The 26140-nt window shown below is 47.8% G+C and overlaps 1 protein-coding gene across 1 annotated transcript; it reads right to left on the bottom strand.

The window, feature by feature from the left end:
• Window positions 1-1999: 1999 nt before the first annotated feature.
• LOC139419799 (uncharacterized) lies at window positions 2000-25355 on the bottom strand. The gene is made up of 9 exons (XM_071169783.1): window positions 25242-25355; window positions 24720-24899; window positions 23721-23843; window positions 20225-22556; window positions 19842-19952; window positions 16673-16808; window positions 8472-8597; window positions 5588-5748; window positions 2000-5128 (listed from the first exon to the last, which is right to left on the bottom strand). The coding sequence occupies exons 2-9, from the start codon at window positions 24777-24779 to the stop codon at window positions 2598-2600; spliced, it is 5580 nt and encodes a 1859-aa protein (XP_071025884.1). The 5' UTR covers window positions 24780-24899; window positions 25242-25355; the 3' UTR covers window positions 2000-2597.
• Between the last annotated feature and the right edge of the window lie 785 nt (window positions 25356-26140).

A 26140-nucleotide genomic window follows, 5' to 3' on the forward strand; every position in this document is an offset into this window, starting at 1 on the left:
ACCCTCCCCTAAACCCAGACGACGCTGGGCCAACTGTGAGCCGCCTAATGGAACTCCCGATCACGGTCGGTCGGTTGTGATACAACTCAGGGTTTATCGGCTTTAGCACGGAGTTGCATTTGCTTACATATTTCTACAATGACGCGTGCATCCATCACGTTCCAATTGGCGACGAGTATTCTGCGCGAAAAAAAACAAGATAGTCAAGTGGATATTAAATAAATCAGTCTAGCTCGTACTGACTGTTACATTATTATGAGAATATGTCCTACCATTAAATGAAACATTGATCCCGCCAACTGATAAAAATAATTTACGTAGAATCAGTGAAAAGCCGAGCATGGGGAAAATGGATATGCTCTTCCGCATGTTCTCCACTAGGTGGCGTCCTAGCACCGTCGAACAGCCGGACCTGGTAATTTAAAGTTACGCTACTCTTAGCTTCATTTTATGATCAGAAAAAGTGGTAGTTGAACTACTTACCAATTCATTTATAATATTTAGTAGTCAACACATTTTATCACCCTGTAATTATAGACCACAACTACAAAAAGCTACAGTCGGTTTGTGCCATCACGCCACTCCTTGCCATGGCAACAGACCGGAACCAGGCTAGTTGATTCTCACAAATCCCCCCCCAAGACGTGATTTCCTGTAGACTGACAGTATGGTCATGTGACACTGAGCATTTTGTATCCTGATTGATTGGCTATTAGAATTCACAGTATATTCTTTTCCACTTGCTACCATACAAAAAAAAAAAGATAAGATTATGGAAAAGGCCTTTAGACCATCAATGATCCTGTCCAGGGGGTGTAAAGATACATCACGCAGACTCAAATATTAGATAAGACCTCCGTTTAAAGAAAACATTTGATTTTATTAGAATTATATACAGCATCCAATCCTGTACAACATTTTACAACAGTCACTTTTTGTATTACAAAAATTACATTCAAAAACAAATCGATGGACAAGATCAGAGTTCCAACCACCACTAAAACACGAACCCAGCTTTTATATCCTAGTTGTCAGGCTTTTATATCCTAGTTGTCAGGATTTTATATCCTAGTTGTCAGGCTTTTATATCCTAGTTGTCAGGCTTTTATATCCTAGTTGTCAGGCTTTTATATCCTAGTTGTCAGGCTTTTATATCCTAGTTGTCAGGCTTTTATATCCTAGTTGTCAGGCTTTTATATCCTAGTTGTCAGGCTTTTATATCCTAGTTGTCAGGCTTTTATATCCTAGTTGTCAGGCTTTTATATCCTAGTTGTCAGGATTTTATATCCTAGTTGTCAGGCTTTTATATCCTAGTTGTCAGGCTTTTATATCCTAGTTGTCAGGCTTTTATATCCTAGTTGTCAGGCTTTTATATCCTAGTTGTCAGGCTTTTATATCCTAGTTGTCAGGCTTTTATATCCTAGTTCAGGATTTTATATCCTAGTTGTCAGGCTTTTATATCCTAGTTGTCAGGCTTTTATATCCTAGTTGTCAGGCTTTTATATCCTAGTTGTCAGGCTTTTATATCCTAGTTGTCAGGCTTTTATATCCTAGTTGTCAGGATTTTATATCCTAGTTGTCAGGCTTTTATATCCTAGTTGTCAGGCTTTTATATCCTAGTTGTCAGGCTTTTATATCCTAGTTGTCAGGCTTTTATATCCTAGTTGTCAGGCTTTTATATCCTAGTTGTCAGGCTTTTATATCCTAGTTGTCAGGCTTTTATATCCTAGTTTCTCCAGAACATTCCGAAGCAGGATCAGATCACTCGCCTATTAACCTTACAGAACCGTACAGAACCTTACAGAACCTTACATAACCGAACAGAACCTTACAGAACCGTACAGAATCTTACAGAACCGTACAGAACCTTACATAACCGAACAGAACCTTGCAGAACCGTACAGAACCGTACAGAACCGAACAGAACCGTACAGAACCGTACAGAACCTTACATAACCGAACAGAACCTTGCAGAACTTTACAGAACCTTACAGAACCGAACAGAACCGTACAGAACCGTACAGAACCGAACAGAACCGTACAGAACCGTACAGAATACTCTGAAACAAGCTCTATATTTCACATTCGTTTAAAAGCCTCAATCTGTCTATTTTTTTTTTTTTGGACTTGAGGACCTTATAGGACCTGGTCAAAATATAGTACATAGGGAATAAGGTGGCATTTAGGACAAAGCTTCAATGAGAATCAACGTTAAACCGTATTCAACTTCACAACATTATTTTGGAAACAAGTAAACACATGAATGATATGGGAGTGTTTATTTTAAATGACTTGCTGTTAAGATTCCACTTTGTGTGACACATGCTACCAAATAACAGAACGCACGAGCGACTGAAAGGTGTAGTAGCATGTCGTTTCTCCTAGCAACTGTCCACGTCTACACTGGCAACTCTACTTCCTATATAGTGACCTAGTCAACGAATTAGACATTAAGAATATTTTTCGTTGAACAGGATACTGTAATACTGACCAGGGAGACATCCGAGAGGTCGCCACTGATCTGAGCTAAGCTTCGATGTTTAAGCTCAGGGGTTTGGTAAGCAGATAGCAGATCCTAGACCTGTGGTTAACGAAGCCTAAAAGAACAGGTCGAAAGCACTGAGTGCTTCCGTCTCCATCTGCTGATTGGCCGACCCCGATATGAACTCCTCAAGGAAGTTCTCACCAGAGGTCATGATGGCCCCATCTAGACCAGGCAGTGGCATTACTACACCGTGATTGGCCGGTTGTAAGGTCGCAGGGGTCATCACCTGTGAGGCTCCACCAATCGCATTCCCCCCACACGCCAAGTTCCCTCCCCCTTCTTGCCCATTGGTGGTGAGCATATCCAGGAAGCCCGTGCTGTCCGGTGATAGATTGCTGGCAGTCGTCGCGGGCGACAGAAGGTCGGCGAAGAACTCATCGTAGGCGGGGCTGTCGTAGGCGGAGGTACTGGAGCTAACAGTAGAGGGGGAGCGAAGGTCGGCGCAGTCTGATCCGTGGGTCACTTCCTGTCCTACTGCAGCCGCCTGGAAACCCAACTTCTGATTCAGCTTCTCCAGTTTCTTCTTCTTGGCTTTCAGCTTCTTCAGCAGCTTGTACCTGAGGGCTTCTGTCTCACTGAGGCCGGCCGGAACCTTCGAGACCTGGCCACCGGGGCCTTGATTCCTGGAGGAAGAGATTTTATGGAGCTCCGTGACTCCCGGAGAAGAAGGAAGTGAGGTCATGATAGGATACGCTGCAGCAGTGTTGTCGATAGGGGGTTTTCGCGAGGCGAGGGCGCCAGGCTGACTTGGTGTCTTCCAGACGCCATTTTGAGGGTCAATTCTTTGAGAGAGGAGCTGGGTTGGAGGTGAAGTCTTGGAAGAGACATTGTTTATGTTTGTATTTACGTTCCTGCTCCTGGCCTGGAACCCTCCGTACATCTCGGCAGCCTTCACCGGCAGGGCCTCGTTGTCCTCCTTACTGAGTCTGGCTTTGGGGAGAGGAGGAGGCTTCTTCAGCCTGGTGTCTGGGTTGGGGGGAGCCATCTTGGGGGTCTGTCGGCTCTGTGAAAGCTGCTGGAACCGGTTGGGTGTCGAGTGGTTCAACTGACTGGGTTGTCTCTGGGTGGCGGGGGGAGTGGGGGTGGCGGTGGGGTGGCGGCTGAGCAGGTACGACCAGTGGGAGTTGGGGTGCGGTGGCGGAGGGAGACCAGGCGTGCTCTGCGGAGAGTTGGGGGTTTTGGGGTGGGGTGGGGGAGGGAGACCAGGCATGCTCTGAGGAGAGTTGGGGGTTTTGGGGTGGGGTGGGGGAGGGAGACCAGGCATGCTCTGAGGAGAGTTGGGGGTTTTGGGGTGGGGCGGGGGAGGGGGAGGGAGACCAGGCATGCTCTGAGGAGAGTTGGGGGTATTGGGGTGGGGCGGGGGAGGGGGAGGGAGACCAGGCATGCTCTGAGGAGAGTTGGGGGTATTGGGGTGGGGCGGGGGAGGGAGACCAGGCATGCTCTGAGGAGAGTTGGGGGTATTGGGGTGGGGTGGGGGAGGGAGACCAGGCATGCTCTGAGGAGAGTTGGGGGTTTTGGGGTGGGGCAGGGGAGAGGGAGGGAACTCTGGTGCTGTGGGGCTGGGATCCACATATGATGGTGACATCATAGATACAACGGAAGGCATGATTATTTCACCACAGCTTCCAGAAAGTGCCGTTGTTGTTGTTGTTGTGACCACCTTAGCTGCAGCAGCAACTGGAGCGTTGGACGCCATTTTAGGTCTATTGCTGCTTCTCCTGATCCTGGGAGGACTAGGAGTGAGTCCTTCAGAGTCGGTCTCAGACGGAACGTCACTGCTGTCAGGGAGAAACTCACTGGCCGTATCGGGAGACGTTGGCCTTTCAGTGAGGTCTTCATCGTCTGTTTCAGAGTGCGTTTCAGATTCAGTGGGTATTTCATGGGCAAGTGGGGGGGTCTCGGATCTAGGAGCCGAGAGAAAGCAGACGTCTCTTCCATTTTGTTTGGGAGCCGGGGTGCCGTCGTCCAACGGCCTGCTCTCGGAGTCCATTTTGACTTCTACGAGCGTCAGGGTGACGACGTCATCGTGGGAGAGGCCTTCGAAGGTGTCGAGCAGCGTGGCAGAACCGATGGACGGGTCACCGGCTGTTACCGTGGTGTCCATGTCGTCATTATCGGCGTTGTCAGACACCGTCAGCGCCTCGACAACGGCCGTGTCATTGAGAGGGAGGGGGAGAGAGAGGTCGTGAGAAGAGAGGTCGTGAGACCAGGACTGGAACGGTACATCAGTCAGCATGGAGGTGGAACCGACGATGATGGGAGAGTTACTCCTTAATGTGGTGTCCATATTGTTATCTATGTAGTCAGCCGTTATGGTGGCGTCCATGTCAACGTCGGCAGAGACCGGCTGAGAAAGGTCTAGAGATTCATTAACGACAGAGATCTTGGCCAGGTGAGGTTCTTTCTGTATCAGGGAAGTGCTCGTCAGGTTTTCGGGAGGAGAAGAGCAGGGTGTCTGTGGGTCGTCCGGTCGGTCTGTCTCCAACTCCCAGAAGACAACATGGATCTCTCTAGGCGGGACAGCCAGCTGGGTGTGCGAGACACAGTCAGGATGCTTCAGGTCGTCGAACTCTAACCATGATCCTGTTGGAAGAGAGAAGGTTAGGAATGGGTTTTATACACAGTTACTAGTCACAGAGGAATGGTTAACATGCCCCCTTCTCATTCCTCAGTAGCAGGAAGGTGCTGAATCCTTGTGATAAATAAATGGATTATTGAAGGTATTTCTGGTGCTCTGTCCGTTGTCTTTTATAGAGTTACCCCCAACACAACGTAAAGAGTCCTACCGATTGGCACTTTATAAACGAGACACATTATAGGACAGACTGACTTTTCACTTCTAAAAATCTAGATTTATTTATATCCATTGATAATGGAAGTATGAATAAAAATGAATAAAATTCACTCAGTGACCAGTAAACAACAACAACAACAACAACAACAACGATACTAAGTAAGGAATCGCCCGAGGGGACAAATACAAGTTGTACCTGAATTGAGTTGAAACAGACATTAAATTTAATAAATTAAATACCAACGGACCATCAGGGATGCGTATCCAGCTGACCAGGTGGTTGAGCGGCTGGTCGTACTGCAGGACGGTGGTGATGGAGTATCTCTGCTGCTGGAAGGCGAAGGAGTACGCGCTGAGGTCGTTGTCAGGGAGACCTTCCGCAAAGTGTAGCACAAACACAGGAGACAGCCTGGAAGAAACGACACAGGAAATGTCGGGAAACAGAAGTAGAGACAACACTCTTCTCTTCTCCTCCTCCATGTGCACTAACTGAATAAATAGGTAAAGGAACAGAGAGAGACCAGAGAGAACAGACACGGAGAGAGAACAGACAGAGAAGAGAGACAAGACACAGAGAGAGAAGAGAGACCAGAGACGGAGAGAGGAGACAATAGACACGGAGAGAGAAGAGAGACAATAGGCACGGAGAGAGAAGAGAGACAATAGACACGAAGAGAGAAGACAATAGACACGGAGAGAGAGGAGAGACAATAGACACGGAGAGAGGAGACAATAGACACGGAGAGAGAAGAGAGACAATAGACACGGAGAGAGAAGAGAGACAATAGGCACGGAGAGAGAAGAGCGACAATAGACACGGAGAGAGAAGAGAGACAATAGACACGGAGAGAGGAGACAATAGACACGGAGAGAGAAGAGAGACAATAGACACGGAGAGAGGAGACAATAGACACGGAGAGAGGAGAGAGACAATAGACACGGAGAGAGGAGACAATAGACACGGAGAGAGAAGACAATAGACACGGAGAGAGAAGAGAGACAATAGACACGGAGAGAGGAGACAATAGACACGGAGAGAGGAGACAATAGACACGGAGAGAGGAGAGAGACAATAGACACGGAGAGAGGAGACAATAGACACGGAGAGAGGAGACAATAGACACGGAGAGAGGAGAGAGACAATAGACACGGAGAGAGGAGAGAGACAATAGACACGGAGAGAGGAGAGGAGACAATAGACACGGAGAGAGGAGAGAGACAATAGACACGGAGAGAGGAGAGAGACAATAGACACGGAGAGAGGAGAGAGACAATAGACACGGAGAGAGGAGAGAGACAATAGACACGGAGAGAGGAGAGAGACAATAGACACGGAGAGAGGAGAGAGACAATAGACACGGAGAGAGAAGAGAGACAATAGACACGGAGAGAGACAATAGACACGGAGAGAGAAGAGAGACAATAGACACGGAGAGAGGAGACAATAGACACGGAGAGAGAAGAGAGACAATAGACACGGAGAGAGGAGAGAGGAGAGAGACAATAGACACAGAGAGAGAAGAGAGACAATAGGCACGGAGAGAGGAGACAATAGACACGGAGAGAGGAGAGAGACAATAGACACAGAGAGAGAAGAGAGACAATAGACACGGAGAGAGGAGAGAGACAATAGGCACGGAGAGAGGAGAGAGACAATAGACACGGAGAGAGGAAAGAGACAATAGACACGGAGAGAGACAATAGACACGGAGAGAGGAGACAATAGACACGGAGAGAGAAGAGAGACAATAGGCACGGAGAGAGGAGAGAGACAATAGGCACGGAGAGAGAAGAGCGACAATAGACACGGAGAGAGAAGAGAGACAATAGACACGGAGAGAGAAGAGAGACAATAGACACGGAGAGAGGAGACAATAGACACGGAGAGAGGAGACAATAGACACGGAGAGAGGAGACAATAGACACGGAGAGAGAAGAGAGACAATAGACACGGAGAGAGAAGAGAGACAATAGACACAGAGAGAGAAGAGAGACAATAGACACGGAGAGAGAAGAGAGACAATAGACACGGAGAGAGAAGAGAGACAATAGACACGGAGAGAGAAGAGAGACAATAGACACGGAGAGAGAAGAGAGACAATAGACACGGAGAGAGAGGAGAGACAATAGAGACAATAGAGAGACAATAGACACGGAGAGAGAAGAGAGACAATAGACACGGAGAGAGAAGACAATAGACACAGAGAGAGGAGAGAGACAATAGACACAGAGAGAGGAGACAATAGACACGGAGAGAGGAGAGAGACAATAGACACGGAGAGAGAAGAGAGACAATAGACACGGAGAGAGAAGAGAGACAATAGACACGGAGAGAGGAGACAATAGACACGGAGAGAGAAGAGAGACAATAGACACGGAGAGAGGAGAGAGACAATAGACACGGAGAGAGAAGAGAGACAATAGACACGGAGAGAGAAGAGAGACAATAGACACGGAGAGAGGAGAGAGACAATAGACACGGAGAGAGGAGAGAGACAATAGACACGGAGAGAGAAGAGAGACAATAGACACGGAAAGAGAAGAGAGACAATAGACACGGAGAGAGAAAAGAGACAATAGACAAGGAGAGAGAAGAGAGACAATAGACAAGGAGAGAGAAGAGAGACAGAGAGAATAGAGAGAGAGAGAAGAGAGACAGAGAGAATAGAGAGAGAGAGAACAGAGAAAATAGACTTCCTGGGAAGTTCCTGAGAAGAATCCACTGGACTGTTATGGTCAGGGTTTTGGGGGGGTCAAGGTAATTCTCCTCCACTGACCCGAGACAATAGACAGAGAGAGAACAGAGACAATGTAATTCTCCTCCACTGACCAGAGACAATAGACAGAGAGAGAACAGAGATAATAGACAGAGAGAGAACAGAGAGAGAACAGAGATAATAGACAGAGAGAGAACAGAGAGAGAACAGAGATAATAGACAGAGAGAGAACAGAGACAATGTAATTCTCCTCCACTGAATTGAAAGTTCCACATTGTTTTTCTATGAGGACTTTTCAAGTGTGGAAATATACATTTTAATTTAATTTACTTCCTGGATTGAAAACGGAAATTGACCCTCAATCCCTGGTTGAGATCCACACCAGGTATGAAAAGGTTAAAGGTCGAGCCCTCACCTCTCCAGCACCAACATCCTGGCTTGCTTCATCTTATTACACTTGCTGCAACGTGATTGGTTGCCAGCATTGAGAGGGTGCCAATCAGAAACCACCTTGGTGAAAGTGGTGAGGGTCTTGTTACATCTGAAAAGAAAAACACATTTCATAGTTTGTGTTTCTTCATCTGAATAATGACACACACCAGTGACGTGTGTGTGTGTGTGTGTGTGTGTGTGTGTGTGTGTGTTGACTCAAACTGCGGTTATATCTGCGGGGTGGGAGGGTTTAGGGTGATTAAATACTGTGTGGATGAAGAGCCGACGGGTTGAATAAATAATAAAGAAAGAGAAAACAATTCCTTAAAATAGAATTATTGCACATTTTTATATCGAGAGGCTACATCGAGGTTTATCTTTCACTATCTGGCATCAGTGTGTAAATCTAAGCTTTATAGGGCCTAACTGCACCAAATAGCCGACACGCCAAATCGCCCAAAGCTTTCAGGAACGGGCCGAGAAAGTTCCCATTGATCCTTGGCGGGAAAAAAGACCATGTCAGCGTTTAATTCTGTTAGAGACAAGCTGCAAAATGGAGAGTTGAAAATAAAGAGAAGGGAGGAAAAGTCATGTTGGGATAAGATTTATTGACGTGGTTAAAGAGGATGATAGCAGTGCCGGCTATGCTACGGCTACCTTCCGGCTACGCTACGGCTACATTACGGCTACGCTACGGCTACGCTACGGCTACATTACGGCTACGCTACGGCTACATTACGGCTACGCTACGGCTACATTACGGCTACGCTACGGCTACATTACGGCTACGCTACGGCAACACTACGGCTACGCTACGGCAACGCTACGGCTACATTCCGTGTTTGGGAAAAGATTTGTTGACGTGGTTAATATTAACTCCTGCACAATTAATTATTACAGTAAAATGATACACCAAATGTAGACTACATTTTGACTCAGGAACAGAAGAAATATGATTTCTTTCTTTCAGCATCTTGAGAGATTGTGAATGGCATTTAGATACCGTCTGTTAAGGTGCTGTCTTTATCAGCATCATAACAGCTGATGTTATTTCAACCACCGCTAGGGACCGTCTGTAAAGGTGCTGTCTTTATCAGCATCATGACAGCTGAGAGTATTTCAACCACAGTTGAAAAGGTGCTGTCTTTATCAGCATCATGACAGCTGATAGTATTCCAACCACCGCTAGGGACCGTCTGTAATGGTGCTGTCTTTATCAGCATCATGACAGCTGATAGTATTTCAACCACCGCTAGGGACCGTCTGTAAAGGTACTGTCTTTATCAGCATCATAACAGCTGATAGTATTCCAACCACCGCTAGGGACCGTCTGTAAAGGTACTGTCTTTATCAGCATCATGACAGCTGATAGTATTCCAACCACCGCTAGGGACCGTCTGTAAAGGTACTGTCTTTATCAGCATCATGACAGCTGATAGTATTCCAACCACCGCTAGGGACCGTCTGTAATGGTGCTGTCTTTATCAGCATCATGACAGCTGATAGTATTTCAACCACCGCTAGGGACCGTCTGTAAAGGTACTGTCTTTATCAGCATCATAACAGCTGATAGTATTCCAACCACCGCTAGGGACCGTCTGTAAAGGTACTGTCTTTATCAGCATCATGACAGCTGATAGTATTCCAACCACCGCTAGGGACCGTCTGTAAAGGTACTGTCTTTATCAGCATCATGACAGCTGATAGTATTCCAACCACCGCTAGGGACCGTCTGTAATGGTGCTGTCTTTATCAGCATCATGACAGCTGATAGTATTCCAACCACCGCTAGGGACCGTCTGTAAAGGTACTGTCTTTATCAGCATCATAACAGCAACATAAAATATGCAACCAAGACGAACTGAAATCTTATCAGAAACATGTTGGGTCATTTTTACACGTTTCTATTTCCTTACAACCAGTCAAACTGAACATCTTTCCCGTTTTTTGGGGGAGGGTTAATTGCATTTTCTCCCCGGTGCCTAAATGTCTTTGCTCTGCGAAAGAAGCAGAAATGACAGAGAAAACTAGATTGAATCATTCATTCTATCGATTAATGACATTCTGCTGAGCAAAGGTTGATTTAGTCGTCTAGGGCAACATGTAATAACAGAATAGAAGCTGCATGTATCCAACTAGACAGTTGACTCAATCATCTTCTTGAACATTTGAAATTGTCTTTAAAATTTCCAAATTGTATTTAAAATGGTGTATTTTTTTATTATCTTGTATTCTTTTGAACTTAACATGAATTTATTTAGAGTACAGAGCATTTGAAAAGTATTCAGACCCCTTGACCTTTTCCCACATTTTGTTACATTACAGCCTTATTCTACAATTTATTAAATACATTTTTTTCCCTCGTCAATCTACATGTAATTTAAATGTTTTTTTTGCAAATGTATAAAAAAAATATCTTCTTACTTATTTACATAAATATTCAGACTATGAGACTCGAAATTGAGCTCAGGTGCATCCTGTTTCCATTGATCATCCTTGAGATGTTTCTACAACTTGATTAGAGTCCACTTGTGGTAAATTCAACTAATTGGACATGATTTAGAAAAGGTACACACCTGTCTATATAAGGTCACACAGTTGACAGTTCATATCAAAGCAAAAACCAAGCCATGAGGTCGAAAAAATTGTCAGTAGAGATTTGGGGAAGGGTACCAAAACATTTCTGCAGGATTGAAGGTCCCCAAGAACACAGTGGCCTCCATTCTTAAATGTAAAAAGTTTGGAACCACCAAGACTCTTCCTAGAGCTGGCCGCCCGGCCAAACCGAGCAATCAGGGGAGAATGGCCTTGGTCAGGAAGGTGACCAAGAACCCGATGGTCACTCTGACAGAGCTCTAGCGTTCCTCTGTGGAGATGGGAGAACCTTCCAGAAGGACCATCTCTGCAGCACTCCACCAATCAGGTCTTTATGGTAGAGTGACCAGACGGAAGCCACTCCTCAGTAAAAAGCACATGGCAGCCCACTTGGAGTTTGCCAAAAGGCCCTTAAAGGACTCTCAGACCATGAGAAACAAGATTCTCTGGTCTGATGAAACCAAGATTGAACTCTTTGGCCTGGAAGAAACCTGACATCATCCCTACAGTGAAGCATGGTGGTGGCAGCGTCATGCTGTGGGGATGTTTTTCAGCGGCAAGGACTGGGAGACTAGTCAGGATCGAGGGAAAGATGAATGGAGCAAAATACAGAGAGATCCTCGATAAAAACCTGCTCCCATGTGCTCAGGACCTCAGACCGGGGTGACGGTTCACCTTCCAACAGGACAATGACCCTAAGCACACAGCCAAGACAACGCAGGAGTGGCTTTGGGACAAGTCTCTGAATGTCCTTGAGTGGCCCAGCCAGAGCCCGGACTTGAACCCGATCAAACATCTCTGGAGAGACCTGAAAATAGCTGTGCAGCGACGCTCCCCATCCAACTTGACAGAGCTTGAGAAGATCTACAGAGAAGAATGGGGGAGAAACTCCCCAAATACAGGTGTGCCAAGCTTGTAGTGTCAAACCCAAGAAGACTTGAGGCTGTAATCCCTGCCAAAGGTGCTTCAACAAAGTACTGAGTAAAGGGTCTGAATACTTATGCAATGGAGATACTTTATACATTTGCAAAAATGTCTCAAAACATGTTTTTGCTTTGTCATTATAGTTTTTTTTATTGTGTGTAGATTGATTAGGATATTTATTTAATAAGGCTTAAGCTTTAACGCAAAATGTGGAAAAAGTCAAGGGGTGTGAATACTTTCTGAATGCCCTGTACAGGTAGAAACCATTGAACAGGAGGAGGCCAGGTCAATAAATACATTTTCACAAAAACGCAGATAGAACGGTACAGTCCCAAGCTCTCGAAAATATCAGAAACTAAATAGCCTACCGAAATATCAGAAATGAAATAGCCTATTTCATTTCTGATATTTCGGTAGGCTATTACGTTTCTGATATTTCGGTAGGCTATTTCGTTTCTGATATTTCGGTAGGCTATTTCATTTCTGATATTTCGGTAGGCTATTTCATTTCTGATATTTCGGTAGGCTATTTCATTTCTGATATTTTGGCAGGCTAAAAAAATGTGGTCTGTCATCTGACTGTAGCCTACAGTGTATTTTCTATATTAGTGGGTTGGGGGCCCTCAGATTTTCACTATATAGTCGGGTGGTTGCAGGGTGAACAAACAGCTGACAGCACCACTAACACACCTCCTCTGGTCCCGTTGAGTCGGTCAGTGTCTCTGACATTGCCTTGTACACTCCCGTTTCTGTCAACATTTACCTCCTTGTCGTTGCCATTCAAAAGACCAGTTCAACAGAGAGACACAGCTCCCCATATTCACGAGGGGTCGCGGTGTTTCGCTGGTCTGCGTACCCACATACAGCAGCCCCCAACCCCCCCAGACCTTGCGAGCAAAACATTTTAGCGACCCCCTAAACATTTTACTGGACCTAGTTTCTAGAAGAGTCATAATCACAACAATAACTTTACATAATGTGTCAGCCATATTTTATTTTTGGCTCTTTGCACTGAGAAAATGTCGCCCAATAACTGCTGTCTGTAATTGGAACATTGGTAGTGGTTTCTCAGAGCCACAATACGACACAAAACAACTAGAGGAAGGAAATTAGATGCTTGTTTTCATTCACGACTCGCTTTCTAAATCGATTTCTATCGTTCCTCTTTAAAAGAAGACATTCTCAAGAGTAAAAGACTGGGCTCTCCTCCAGCAGTACGATTATCATGTTGATATATTCACTCCCCCCCCCCTCCCCCTCCCTTCCCCCCTCTCTTTATTGCAGCCCATCTCAGCAGCGTGTTGTGCCTGTGTAGGATGCTGTTACAGGCCAGGTGATCTGTCCGCTGAAAGTAGGAGAAGAGGCAGATATATCTGCTCTCCGATTGGCCATTAGGTTCATGTGACAGAGTCGACAGTATCGCAGCGGGGGGGGAGTCGACGGTATCGCAGCGGGGAGGGAGTCGACGGTATCGCAGCGGGAGGGAGTCGACGGTATCGCAGCGGGGAGGGAGTCGACGGTATCGCAGCGGGGAGGGAGTCGACGGTATCGCAGCGGGGAGGGAGTCGACGGTATCGCAGCGGGGAGGGAGTCGACGGTATCGCAGCGGGAGGGAGTCGACGGTATCGCAGCGGGAGGGAGTCGACGGTATCGCAGCGGGGAGGGAGTCGACGGTATCGCAGCGGGGAGGGAGTCGACGGTATCGCAGCGGGGAGGGAGTCGACGGTATCGCAGCGGGGAGGGAGTCGACGGTATCGCAGCGGGGAGGGAGTCGACGATGTCGCAGCGGGAGGGAGTCGACGGTATCGCAGCGGGAGGGAGTCGACGGTATCGCAGCGGGGAGGGAGTCGACGGTATCGCAGCGGGGAGGGAGGGAGTCGACGGTATCGCAGCGGGGGGGAGTCGACGGTATCGCAGCGGGGGGGAGTCGACGGTATCGCAGCGGGGAGGGAGTCGACGGTATCGCAGCGGGAGGGAGGGAGTCGACGGTATCGCAGCGGGAGGGAGGGAGTCGACGGTATCGCAGCGGGAGGGAGGGAGTCGACGGTATCGCAGCGGGAGGGAGGGAGTCGACGGTATCGCAGCGGGGAGGGAGTCGACGGTATCGCAGCGGGAGGGAGGGAGTCGACGGTATCGCAGCGGGAGGGAGGGAGTCGACGGTATCGCAGCGGGAGGGAGGGAGTCGACGGTATCGCAGCGGGAGGGAGGGAGTCGACGGTATCGCAGCGGGAGGGAGGGAGTCGACGGTATCGCAGCGGGAGGGAGGGAGTCGACGGTATCGCAGCGGGAGGGAGGGAGTCGACGGTATCGCAGCGGGAGGGAGGGAGTCGACGGTATCGCAGCGGGAGGGAGGGAGTCGACGGTATCGCAGCGGGAGGGAGGGAGTCGACGGTATCGCAGCGGGAGGGAGGGAGTCGACGGTATCGCAGCGGGGAGGGAGGGAGTCGACGGTATCGCGGCGGGGAGGGAGTCGACGGTATCGCAGCGGGAGGGAGGGAGTCGACGGTATCGCAGCGGGAGGGAGGGAGTCGACGGTATCGCAGCGGGAGGGAGTCGACGGTATCGCAGCGGGAGGGAGTCGACGGTATCGCAGCGGGAGGGAGTCGACGGTATCGCAGCGGGAGGGAGTCGAAGGTATCGCAGCGGGGAGGGAGTCGACGGTATCGCAGCGGGGAGGGAGTCGACGGTATCGCAGCGGGAGGGAGTCGACGGTATCGCAGCGGGAGGGAGGGAGTCGACGGTATCGCAGCGGGAGGGAGGGAGTCGACGGTATCGCAGCGGGAGGGAGGGAGTCGACGGTATCGCAGCGGGAGGGAGGGAGTCGACGGTATCGCAGCGGGAGGGAGGGAGTCGACGGTATCGCAGCGGGAGGGAGGGAGTCGACGGTATCGCAGCGGGAGGGAGGGAGTCGACGGTATCGCAGCGGGAGGGAGGGAGTCGACGGTATCGCAGCGGGAGGGAGGGAGTCGACGGTATCGCAGCGGGAGGGAGGGAGTCGACGGTATCGCAGCGGGAGGGAGGGAGTCGACGGTATCGCAGCGGGAGGGAGGGAGTCGACGGTATCGCAGCGGGAGGGAGGGAGTCGACGGTATCGCAGCGGGAGGGAGGGAGTCGACGGTATCGCAGCGGGAGGGAGGGAGTCGACGGTATCGCAGCGGGAGGGAGGGAGTCGACGGTATCGCAGCGGGAGGGAGGGAGTCGACGGTATCGCAGCGGGAGGGAGGGAGTCGACGGTATCGCAGCGGGAGGGAGGGAGTCGACGGTATCGCAGCGGGAGGGAGGGAGTCGACGGTATCGCAGCGGGCGGGAGGGAGTCGACGGTATCGCAGCGGGAGGGAGTCGACGGTTTCGCAGCGGGAGGGAGTCGACGGTTTCGCAGCGGGAGGGAGTCGACGGTATCGCAGCGGGAGGGAGTCGACGGTATCGCAGCGGGAGGGAGTCGACGGTATCGCAGCGGGAGGGAGTCGACGGTATCGCAGTGGGTCTACCATGAAAAATGAAGAAGTCGTCAAAAACAGATCTTCTAGGATGACGACTAATGGGGATATTGATCACTAAATCACTGATCGAGAAATGAATGTCACAGGAAGGCCATAACGATCATCAAGGACAACAACCACCCCGAGCCACTGCCTGTTCACCCCGCTATCATCCAGAAGGCGAGGTCAGTACAGGTGCATCAAAGCAGGGACCGAGAGACTGTTAAACAGCTTCTATCTCGAGGCCATCAGACTGTTAAACAGCTTCTATCTCGAGGCCATCAGACTGTTAAACAGCTTCTATCTCGAGGCCATCAGACTGTTAAACAGCTTCTATCTCGAGGCCATCAGACTGTTAAACAGCTTCTATCTAGAGGCCATCAGACTGTTAAACAGCCGTCACTAACACAGAGAGGCTGCTGCCTACATCCTCAAATCATTGGCCACTTTAATAAATGTATCACTAGTCACTTCAATAATGTTTACATTACTCATCTCATATGTATATACTCTATTCCATACCATCTACTGCATCTTGCCTATGCCGTTCGTCCATCTCTCATCCATATATTTATATGTACATATTCTCATTCACCCCTTTAGATTTGTGTGTATAAGGTAGTTGTTGTGAAATTGTTAGATTACTTGTTAGATATTACTGCACGGTCTGAACTAGAAGCACAAGCATTTCACTACACTCACATTAACATCTGCTAACCACGTGACTGTGACCAATAACATTTGATATGTTCTCCATTGAAAGTGCTTCTTCAGTCCAAGACTAGGTCAAATCAAATCCAATGTATTTGTCACATACACATGGTTAGCAGATGTTAATGTGAGTGTAGCGAAATGCTTGTGCTTCTAGTTCCGACAATGCAGTAATAACAAGTAATGTAACTAACAATTCCAAAACTACTGTCTTATACACAGTGTAAGGGGATAAAGAATATGTACATAAGGATATATGAATGAGTGATGGTACAGAGCAGCATAGGCAAGATACAGTAGATGGTATCGAGTACAGTATATACATATGAGATGAGTATGTAAACAAAGTGGCATAGTTTAAAGTGGCTAGTGATACATGTATTACATAAAGATGCAGTAGATGATATAGAGTACAGTATATAGGTTTAATCTCGGTCCAGAAAACTGTCCCCAACAAGTTAAAGACGACTCTTACTTGGTTTTGGTGGCGTGCTGGCAAGTTGATGAGTTACACTGAAACTGCCAGTCATACTCATGCTGGAAGAGACGTTCGGCCCAGGAGTCAGCCCCGAGGAGGAGCGGCAGGACGAAAACCAGCCTCTCATTCTGACCTGCAGGAGAGCAGACAACACAGCAGGGGTCAGGGTGAGGTCAGGGTGAGGTCAAATCAGGTCCATCTGGAATCGATGGTAATGTTAGGGACTGTGTGTGTTAGTCATGAAGGTAAGACAGGGTTGAGACGTACCAACATTTTACTAACGATATCAGGCCAAGTACCACAATACCAACATTTTACTAACGATATCAGGCCAAGTACCACGATACCAACATTTTACTAACGATATCAGGCCAAGTATCACAATACCAACATTTTACTAACGATATCAGGCCAAGTATCACGATACCAACATTTTACTAACGATATCAGGCCAAGTATCACGATACCAACATTTTACTAACGATATCAGGCCAAGTATCACGATACCAACATCTTACTAACGATATCAGGCCAAGTATCACGATACCAACATCTTACTAACGATATCAGGCCAAGTATCACGATACCAACATTTTACTAACGATATCAGGCCAAGTACCAGGATACCAACATTTTACTAACGATATCAGGCCAAGTATCACAATACCAACATTTTACTAACGATATCAGGCCAAGTATCACAATACCAACATTTTACTAACGATATCAGGCCAAGTATCACAATACCAACATTTTACTAACGATATCAGGCCAAGTATCACAATACCAACATTTTACTAACGATATCAGGCCAAGTATCACGATACCAACATTTTACTAACGATATCAGGCCAAGTATCACGATACCAACATTTTACTAACGATATCAGGCCAAGTATCACAATACCAACATTTTACTAACGATATCAGGCCAAGTATCACAATACCAACATTTTACTAACGATATCAGGCCAACTATCAAAATACCAACATTTTACTAACGATATCAGGCCAAGTATCACAATACCAACATTTTACTAACGATATCAGGCCAAGTATCACAATACCAACATTTTACTAACGATATCAGGCCAAGTATCACAATACCAACATTTTACTAACGATATCAGGCCAAGTATCACGATACCAACATTTTGCAAACGATATCAGGCCAAGTATCATGACACCAAGTAGTATGGTGATACCACAGGGCCCTCCTCCTCTCCAGGTCGCCTGTTCCCGTTTTCTATAGGCTCTGCACATGTGCTACACAAACCCCTGATCTTCACACCTCTACTCAATACAACACACTGAAGTTAATATCACACACAGCATGGTAGCAACACATGACAACATGGTAGCAACACATGACAACAACATGGTGGCAACACATGACAACAACATGGTGACAACACATGACAACAACACGATAGCAACACATGACAACAACACGGTAGCAACACATGACAACAACACGGTAGCAACACATGACAACAACACGGTAGCAACATGGTAGCAACACATGACAACAACACGGTAGCAACATGGTAGCAACACATGACAACACAGCATGGTAGCAACACATGACAACAACACGGTAGCAACACATGACAACAACACGGTAGCAACACATGACAACAACACGGTAGCAACACATGACAACACAGCATGGTAGCAACACATGACAACATGGTAGCAACACATGACAACATGGTAGCAACATAACATGGTAGCAACACATGACAACAACATGGTAGCAGCGCAACATGACAACAACACGGTAGCAACACGGTAGCAACACATGACAACACAGCACGGTAGCAGCACAACATGACAACAACATGGTAGCAGCACAACATGACAACAACATGGTAGCAACACATGACAACAACATGGTAGCAACATAACACTGTAGCACCATAACAACATGGTAGCAACACATGAAAACACAGCATGGTAGCAACACATGACATGGTAGCAACACATGACAACAACATGGTAGCAACACATGACAACAACATGGTAGCAGCACAACATGACAACAACATGGTAGCAGCACAACATGACAACAACATGGTAGCAACACATGACAACAACATGGTAGCAACATAACACTGTAGAACCATAACAACATGGTAGCAGCACAAAATCATTGTACAAACATTATTGGGCCCAGTCAACAGCACAAAGGTCAAGAAGGTAGAGACAACAATACATCACACAAAGCAGACACAACTGTCAGTAAGAGTGTCCATGACTGAGGCTTTGAATGAAGAGATTGAGATAAAACTGTCCAGTTTGAGTGTTTATTGCAGCTTGTTCCAGTCGCTTCCTGCCGCGAACTGAAAAGAGGAGCGACCCAGGGATGTGTGTGCTTTGGGGACCTTTAACAGAATGTGACTGGCAGAACGGGTGTTGTATGTGGAGGATGAGGGCTGCAGTAGATATCTGAGATAGGGGGGAGTGAGGCCTAAGAGGGTTTTATAAATAAGCAACAACCAAGAACATCTAGCCGCTCGAGAGCATACAGACCTCTGGTGTAAATGGGAAGGTGCACAGGACAGAGGAGTGAAGGAGACGAGCATCTTGTCATTATATACAGACCTCTGGTGTAAATGGGAAGGTGCACAGGACAGAGGAGTGAAGGAGACGAGCATCTTGTCATTATATACAGACCTCTGGTGTAAATGGGAAGGTGCACAGGACAGAGGAGTGAAGGAGACGAGCATCTTGTCATTATATACAGATCTCTGGTGTAAATGGGAAGGTGCACAGGACAGAGGAGTGAAGGAGACGAGCATCTTGTCAATATATACAGACCTCTGGTGTAAATGGGAAGGTGCACAGGACAGAGGAGTGAAGGAGACGAGCATCTTGTCATTATATACAGACCTCTGGTGTAAATGGGAAGGTGCACAGGACAGAGGAGTGAAGGAGACGAGCATCTTGTCATTATATACAGATCTCTGGTGTAAATGGGAAGGTGCACAGGACAGAGGAGTGAAGGAGACGAGCATCTTGTCATTATATACAGACCTCTGGTGTAAATGGGAAGGTGCACAGGACAGAGGAGTGAAGGAGACGAGCATCTTGTCATTATATACAGACCTCTGGCGTAAATGGGACACCAACCATTTCTTAAAAACGTATGCACGCAGATTCTTACCCAGTTTACATTTCAGCAGAGGATCCAGCAGTTTAAAGATGGCCATCCTGATGGCCTGCATCTCGGTCTGGACCCTCTGTGACACGGCGGAGGGCACTCGGACGACACCATCTGGAGAGAGGTGAGAGATGGGGGAGAAGGACTCACATCAGGTGAAAAAACATTCATGTAGGACAAACAAAAAAAACACTTGTTTAGAACTTCTCTGGAAAGTGGAAAATGCTGTCCAATGGCAAAGAGAGAAGAATACACAAGAGATCCTGTTGACGGGCAGCTGTATTGGATAAGAGCAAGAGAGTGTACGAATACATTCTGTCTCAAATAGATATTCAGCTCTTAGCTGCCAATGTGGTACATCAATACAAATAAACATGTCCACCCACCTGCGCCAGCGTGTTGGTAGGCTGTGCTGAGACTACAGGCTCGGTCGTACCTCTCACACAGATCCCAGACAGGTTGACCCACAGTGGGCCTCTTGATGGGTCGTCTGTCCCTCAGGGTGCGACAGTGGACCAGCGCTACCAGCAAGGTGTCCAGCCAACCCAGACTGTGCTCATTCTTCCAGAACAGGTGAGGTCCGGGAACTGGGACCAACTCCCCCGTCGAGATCAGTCCCGGGACAAAGTCGGGCAACACTTCCTGCGTGTATTTAATCATCTTTCTTGGCCGGCCCCTTTTCTTTTTCGACGACGGTGTCAGGACTTCCACTTCCTCTTTGACGCTTACTTCCTGTTCCTCGTCCTTGTCGCTTAGTTGTCGGGCGTTGTGAGCTCTTCTTCCAGCTCTGATAGGACCGTCATCTTCCTGACCATCGTGCACTTTGCTCTGACTGAGGTCCACACTGCAGGGTCTACAGACCCCCTGCGGGGGGCGCTCTTCATCCTGTATCTTCTCTTCCTCGTCAAAGACAGGCAGATCCTCCTCATCTTTCTCTAAAGCAGGTATAGACACAGCCTCCAAGGCCACATGTGCAGCGACTTCTTCCTCCGCGATTAGAACCAATTCTTCCTCCTCCTCTTTCTGTAAGACACTTAGCCCCTCCTTCATGCCAGGTGGAGCCTCTTCTAAGACAGTTAGAGCCTCCTGCAAGACCAGGACAGCCTCCACGGTAGGAACAGGCTCATTTCCCCCTGCATCTTTCTCCATGGCAGAGACAGCCTCCCCTGGGACAGGTAGAGCCTCCTCTAGCAGAGAGACAGCCTCCCCTGGGGCAATCAGAACCTCCTCTAGCAGAGAGACAGCCTCCCCTGGGACAGGTAGAGCCTCCTTTAGCAGAGAAACAGCCTCCCCTGGGACAGGTAGAGCCTCCTCTAGCAGAGAGACAGCCTCCCCTGGGACAGGTAGAGCCTCCTCTAGCAGAGAGACAGCCTCCCCTGGGGCAATCAGAGCCTCCTCTAGCAGAGAGACAGCCTCCCCTGGGACAGGTAGAGCCTCCTCTAGCAGAGAAACAGCCTCCCCTGGGACAGGTAGGGCCTCCTCTAGCAGAGAGACAGCCTCCCCTGGGGCAATCAGAGCCTCCTCTAGCAGAGAGACAGCCTCCCCTGGGACAGGTAGGGCCTCCTCTAGCAGAGAGACAGCCTCCCCTGGGGCAATCAGAGCCTCCTCTAGCAGAGAGACAGCCTCCCCTGGGACAGGTGGAGCCTCCTCTAGCAGAGAGACAGCCTCCCCCGGGACAGGTGGAGCCTCTAGCAGAGAGACAGCCTCCCCTGGGACAGGTGGAGCCTCCTCTAGCAGAGAGACAGCCTCCCCTGGGGCAATCAGAGCCTCCTCTAGCAGAGAGACAGCCTCCCCTGGGGCAATCAGAGCCTCCTCTAGCAGAGAGACAGCCTCCCCTGGGGCAATCAGAGCCTCCTCTAGCAGAGAGACAGCCTCCCCTGGGACAGGTGGAGCCTCCTCTAGCAGAGAGACAGCCTCCCCTGGGACAGGTGGAGCCTCCTCTAGCAGAGAGACAGCCTCCCCTGGGACAGGTTGAGCCTCCTCTAGCAGAGAGACAGCCTCCCCTGGGTCAATCAGAGCCTCTAGGAGACGGACGGTGTCCTGTAAATTAGGGACAGTTACCCGTGGAGCCAAAACTGGAGCAGCCACATTCTTCTCTGGGGCAGAAACAGCCAAGTGTACGGGAGGTAAAATCTTCTCTGGGGCAGAAACAGCCTCGTCTAAGGGACAGATAACCTCCTTTGGTACAGGCTCAGCGTCTACAAAAGACAGTGCAAGTTGTGACGTAGGTACAGTCTTCTCTGGGAGAGGCAACCCCTTGTCTAAAGTAGGTGTACCCTCCTCTGGGAGAAAGACACCATCTTCTCCCTCATCTAGGACTTTTTGGTCCATTTCCTCTGGTATCGGCCAATCAGAATCCTTGTGGTATCCATTGGCCCCTCCCCTCTCAGGAAGTGGATAGTTGAGGGTTTTATCCACCAGCTCCATGTCTGTGGGTTCTGATAGGCCGATTCTCTCCTTCTGTACTGGTGTCGTGTGCTTCGTCTTCTGAAAGCAGTCTTCCCCATTGAGTTTGGAGCTGGTGATCCTGACGACTGGGCGACTCTCATTCTGTGACACGGCCTCCTCCGATCGTGCGCTTTTGGGGGAAGATACAGAGTCTCCGTTTTCCAACCCACTGGGACTCTTCCTCTTCCTCCCCGTCTGTGTTTGGGGTAGAGGGGGTACGAGGCTGGCCAGGACATCTTCCAAAGGCCGGGAGACCAGGGGAAACAGGCACTGTGGGCGGAGGCCAGAGGTTATTTAGATGGGTAGGTTTATTTTAAAACAGGCTAGTCAATTAAGAACAAAATTGTTATTTAAGGCCTGGCAAGAACAAATAAATTATTATAACCGGGAAACTATCTGGGAAACGTCAGCCTAGAAACTTGTATTCACTCTGTCTTTTCAAGGTGAGGCCAAGGACAACATCCACTCTATAACGTAGCACAGTGAAAGGACACTTTAGCAGGAGGACAGTGAAAGGACACTTTAGCCCGGAGGACAGTGAAAGGACACTTTAGCAGGAGGACAGTGAAAGGACACTTTAGCAGGAGGACAGTGAAAGGACACTTTAGCAGGAGGACAGTGAAAGGACACTTTAGCAGGAGGACAGTGAAAGGACACTTTAGCAGGAGGACAGTGAAAGGACACTTTAGCAGGAGGACAGTGAAAGGACACTTTAGCAGGAGGACAGTGAAAGGACACTTTAGCCTGAGGACAGTGAAAGGACACTTTAGCAGGAGGACAGTGAAAGGACACTTTAGCCGGAGGACCGTGAAAGGACACTTTAGCAGGAGGACAGTGAAAGGACACGTTAGCCGGAGGACAGTGAAAGGACACTTTAGCCGGAGGACAGTGAAAGGACACTTTAGCAGGAGGACAGTGAAAGGACACTTTAGCAGGAGGACAGTGAAAGGACACTTTAGCAGGAGGACAGTGAAAGGACACTTTAGCAGGAGGACAGTGAAAGGACACTTTAGCAGGAGGACTGTGAAAGGACACTTTAGCAGGAGGACTGTGAAAGGACACTTTAGCAGGAGGACAGTGAAAGGACACTTTAGCAGGAGGACAGTGAAAGGACACTTTAGCAGGACAGTGAAAGGACACTTTAGCAGGAGGACAGTGAAAGGACACTTTAGCAAAGTGTCCGACTGTATTTACTACCAACAGTAACAGAATTCACCCATGCCTTAAGACCCTCGTAATACTGCCACTACGCCAGACAACAAAGCCAACCCAGACACTGAAACAATGTTTTTACAGGAAACTACTAAAAACGGGCATCTTGTTTCAGACAAACTATTAAAACGTGTGTCTTTGATCATCACTCATTGGCCCTGCTTTGTGAAATACCCCACTGTTTTTGTTGATGTCGTGCTGATTGTGTTTGCGTTAGCCTACCTGTGGGTCAGTGCAGAGGGTGATGACCTCCTGGATGCTGATCCTATAGGAACGCAGAGCCCGAGTCTGCCCTTTAGCAGCACACCACGGACAGGTCTCCAACGAGGCTGAGCGCTCCTGGATCTGCAGGAGGGACCAATCATTATGACAACAAAGAACATGTTAATAACTTGATCGATATCAGGAGAAGGGAGGGCAGCTTTGTTGCCTAGGAGACAACACACCGTAAAGCATCACAGAGCATCGTACAGCATAATTGAGAACAGTTGAGTATCGCACAGTATCATTGAGTAAACATGGAATATCATTGGATATCTTTCTAAATATAATTCAGTGGTTTAGTGCAGAAGTGGGTAATTCCAGTCCTCGAGGGCCTGATAGGTGTCACGGTTTTGCCCCTCATCACCCTTGCTAACACACCTGACTCCAATAATCACCTAATCATGATCTTCAGTTTAGAATACAATGTGATTAATCAGCTGTGTTTGCTAGGGATGGAGAAAGAGCTTAACACCCCCAATCAGGCCCTGGAGGACTGGAGTTTCCCACCCCTGTTTAAGTGTATCGAATACACTGTCATTGATTATAAGATATTTAGATAATATGTCAATGTCATATAGTACACTGGAGTATCAGGTCAGAGTACACACGATCATTGAGTTTGTTAGAGCGAGTATCAAAGTATCAGAGCCGAATATTACAGCGTCCAGTCCAATCATAATGAAGTTCATTGATTTGAGTCGGAGTTCACAGGGACATGCATTATGTGCAATGTACCAGACGGCATATCAATTGATGTAAGCCTCAAAAAAACATCCACACAAACGTTTCGCCTTTTAAAAGCAAAGATTTCCGATTTTCATTGAGTATATTATTTTGTTGGATTTTGATTTGGATACAATAAGGAGATTATACCCAATATAAATCCTTACACCCAAAATAGCTTTGCACAAGTGACAGCAAGGGTAGAGGAGAGGAAGACAAATGAGTTCGACTGACTTTTTCCCAATACCCTGCAAGTGGGCCCGGGGCCCCCAAACCAGTGCCTTCGCAACTCATCACAGGCAAATCTGCTGTTCCTTGTTGTTGTTGTGTCCAGTGCTGTCTGTGTCCAGCGCTAGTCACTATACATTACCATATCCCTGTGACCAACCAGGCTCACCTCCTCCGCAAGAAGGGCTACAGGGGGGGGAACAGCACATTGGCAGAGTTAACGTAACAAAACGTTGGCATTACGTTTGGATCGCACGCTAACGGCTTAACGTTAGGAACGTCCACAATTGTTAATAATAATGTCAAAATACAGTTCATATGATTATACATGGATCCAATTGCTACTATGATACCGTATGAAACTCGTAACACAAAAAATATATAAAAATACCAACGTTAGCTAGCTTGCTAATCTAAGGTGGTGGTGATTAGCTAGCTTATTAGCAATGCAAGCTAACCATAGCTAGCTACCGAGTAGTTCGAGAATGCGCTGCTGGACCTCAAACCTGGCTATTATTTTTTACCTACCTCGCTAAAGAGCATACTATATTGAATTTAGAGACGATGGTAATCACGATAATTCATAAACTCCTGCCGGTGGTGTGTGGCTTTCCATTCGCATCCCTGTATCGTGGTCGAAACTTCCTGTTTCCGGTTGGGGGCTTGACGCCGGTTTGTGTAGCAAACTTTACCTTCCCCCTTTCGAACGAGGAAACAAGCCGTTGTTGTACCGCCTCCCACTGATCAGATAAATGTATTACACCTTATTGTCTATACTTGGTACAATGTGATTCAAATCGAGAAAGAACAGCAGATTCAAGTAGCTGCGAAACACAGACACTGTGAAGGCCCAGAGATTCTGAAAAATGATATGTTTTGCTAGCTAGCCGGTAATATAGCCCAGAGTACCACTGACCTGACTGGTGTGATGAGGGCTTTGTATTTAAAAATAATAATAATGAAATCTAATCAATTGAATACATTTGATGATAATATAAGATAATATGCTTATTCATAATGTGAATAAGTGCTGTATTACTATTCTAAAGGAGGGAACTGTAAAAAATAAAATAAAAAAAAAGACTAATGTAAAATAGAGTAAAATGCGAATATTTCATCCTTTGTTATCCACATTTTTAAGTGCCGCTTTCTGATTTGAATTTACAAGAGGAGAAACATTAAACGAAGAGGGGGTATGGGGGTTCTTTGGGGTACAGGGGGTTTCGGGGTACTGAGGCGAGAAGGCGAGGTACCCGTTATCTGAAAAACAATGGCCCCTTCATTTATAGCTCAGTGCTCCTGTCTCTCCTCCCCCCACATCCCCTTCTACTGTCTCTCGTTTATACCTCCCAACCCTTTCCTTCTTTTCCCCGGCTGTACCCCCATACCTCTCCCCTTGTTTCCTCTGTGGTGCCTTTCTCCCCCCT

This window comes from Oncorhynchus clarkii, chromosome 10 (assembly GCF_045791955.1).
Source record: "Oncorhynchus clarkii lewisi isolate Uvic-CL-2024 chromosome 10, UVic_Ocla_1.0, whole genome shotgun sequence".
Lineage (NCBI taxonomy): Eukaryota > Metazoa > Chordata > Actinopteri > Salmoniformes > Salmonidae > Oncorhynchus > Oncorhynchus clarkii.

Excerpts from the sequence above, each read along its gene's own strand:
- LOC139419799 (XM_071169783.1), bottom strand. The coding sequence starts at position 24,779 with ATGAGTTGCGAAGGCACTGGTTTGGGGGCCCCGGGCCCACTTGCAGGG. Across the intron at positions 5,749-8,471 it reads AGGATGTTGGTGCTGGAGAG|GCTGTCTCCTGTGTTTGTGC; the intron begins GTGAGGGCTCGA and ends CGTTTCTTCCAG. Across the intron at positions 5,129-5,587 it reads CTGGATACGCATCCCTGATG|GATCATGGTTAGAGTTCGAC; the intron begins GTCCGTTGGTAT and ends CTCTTCCAACAG.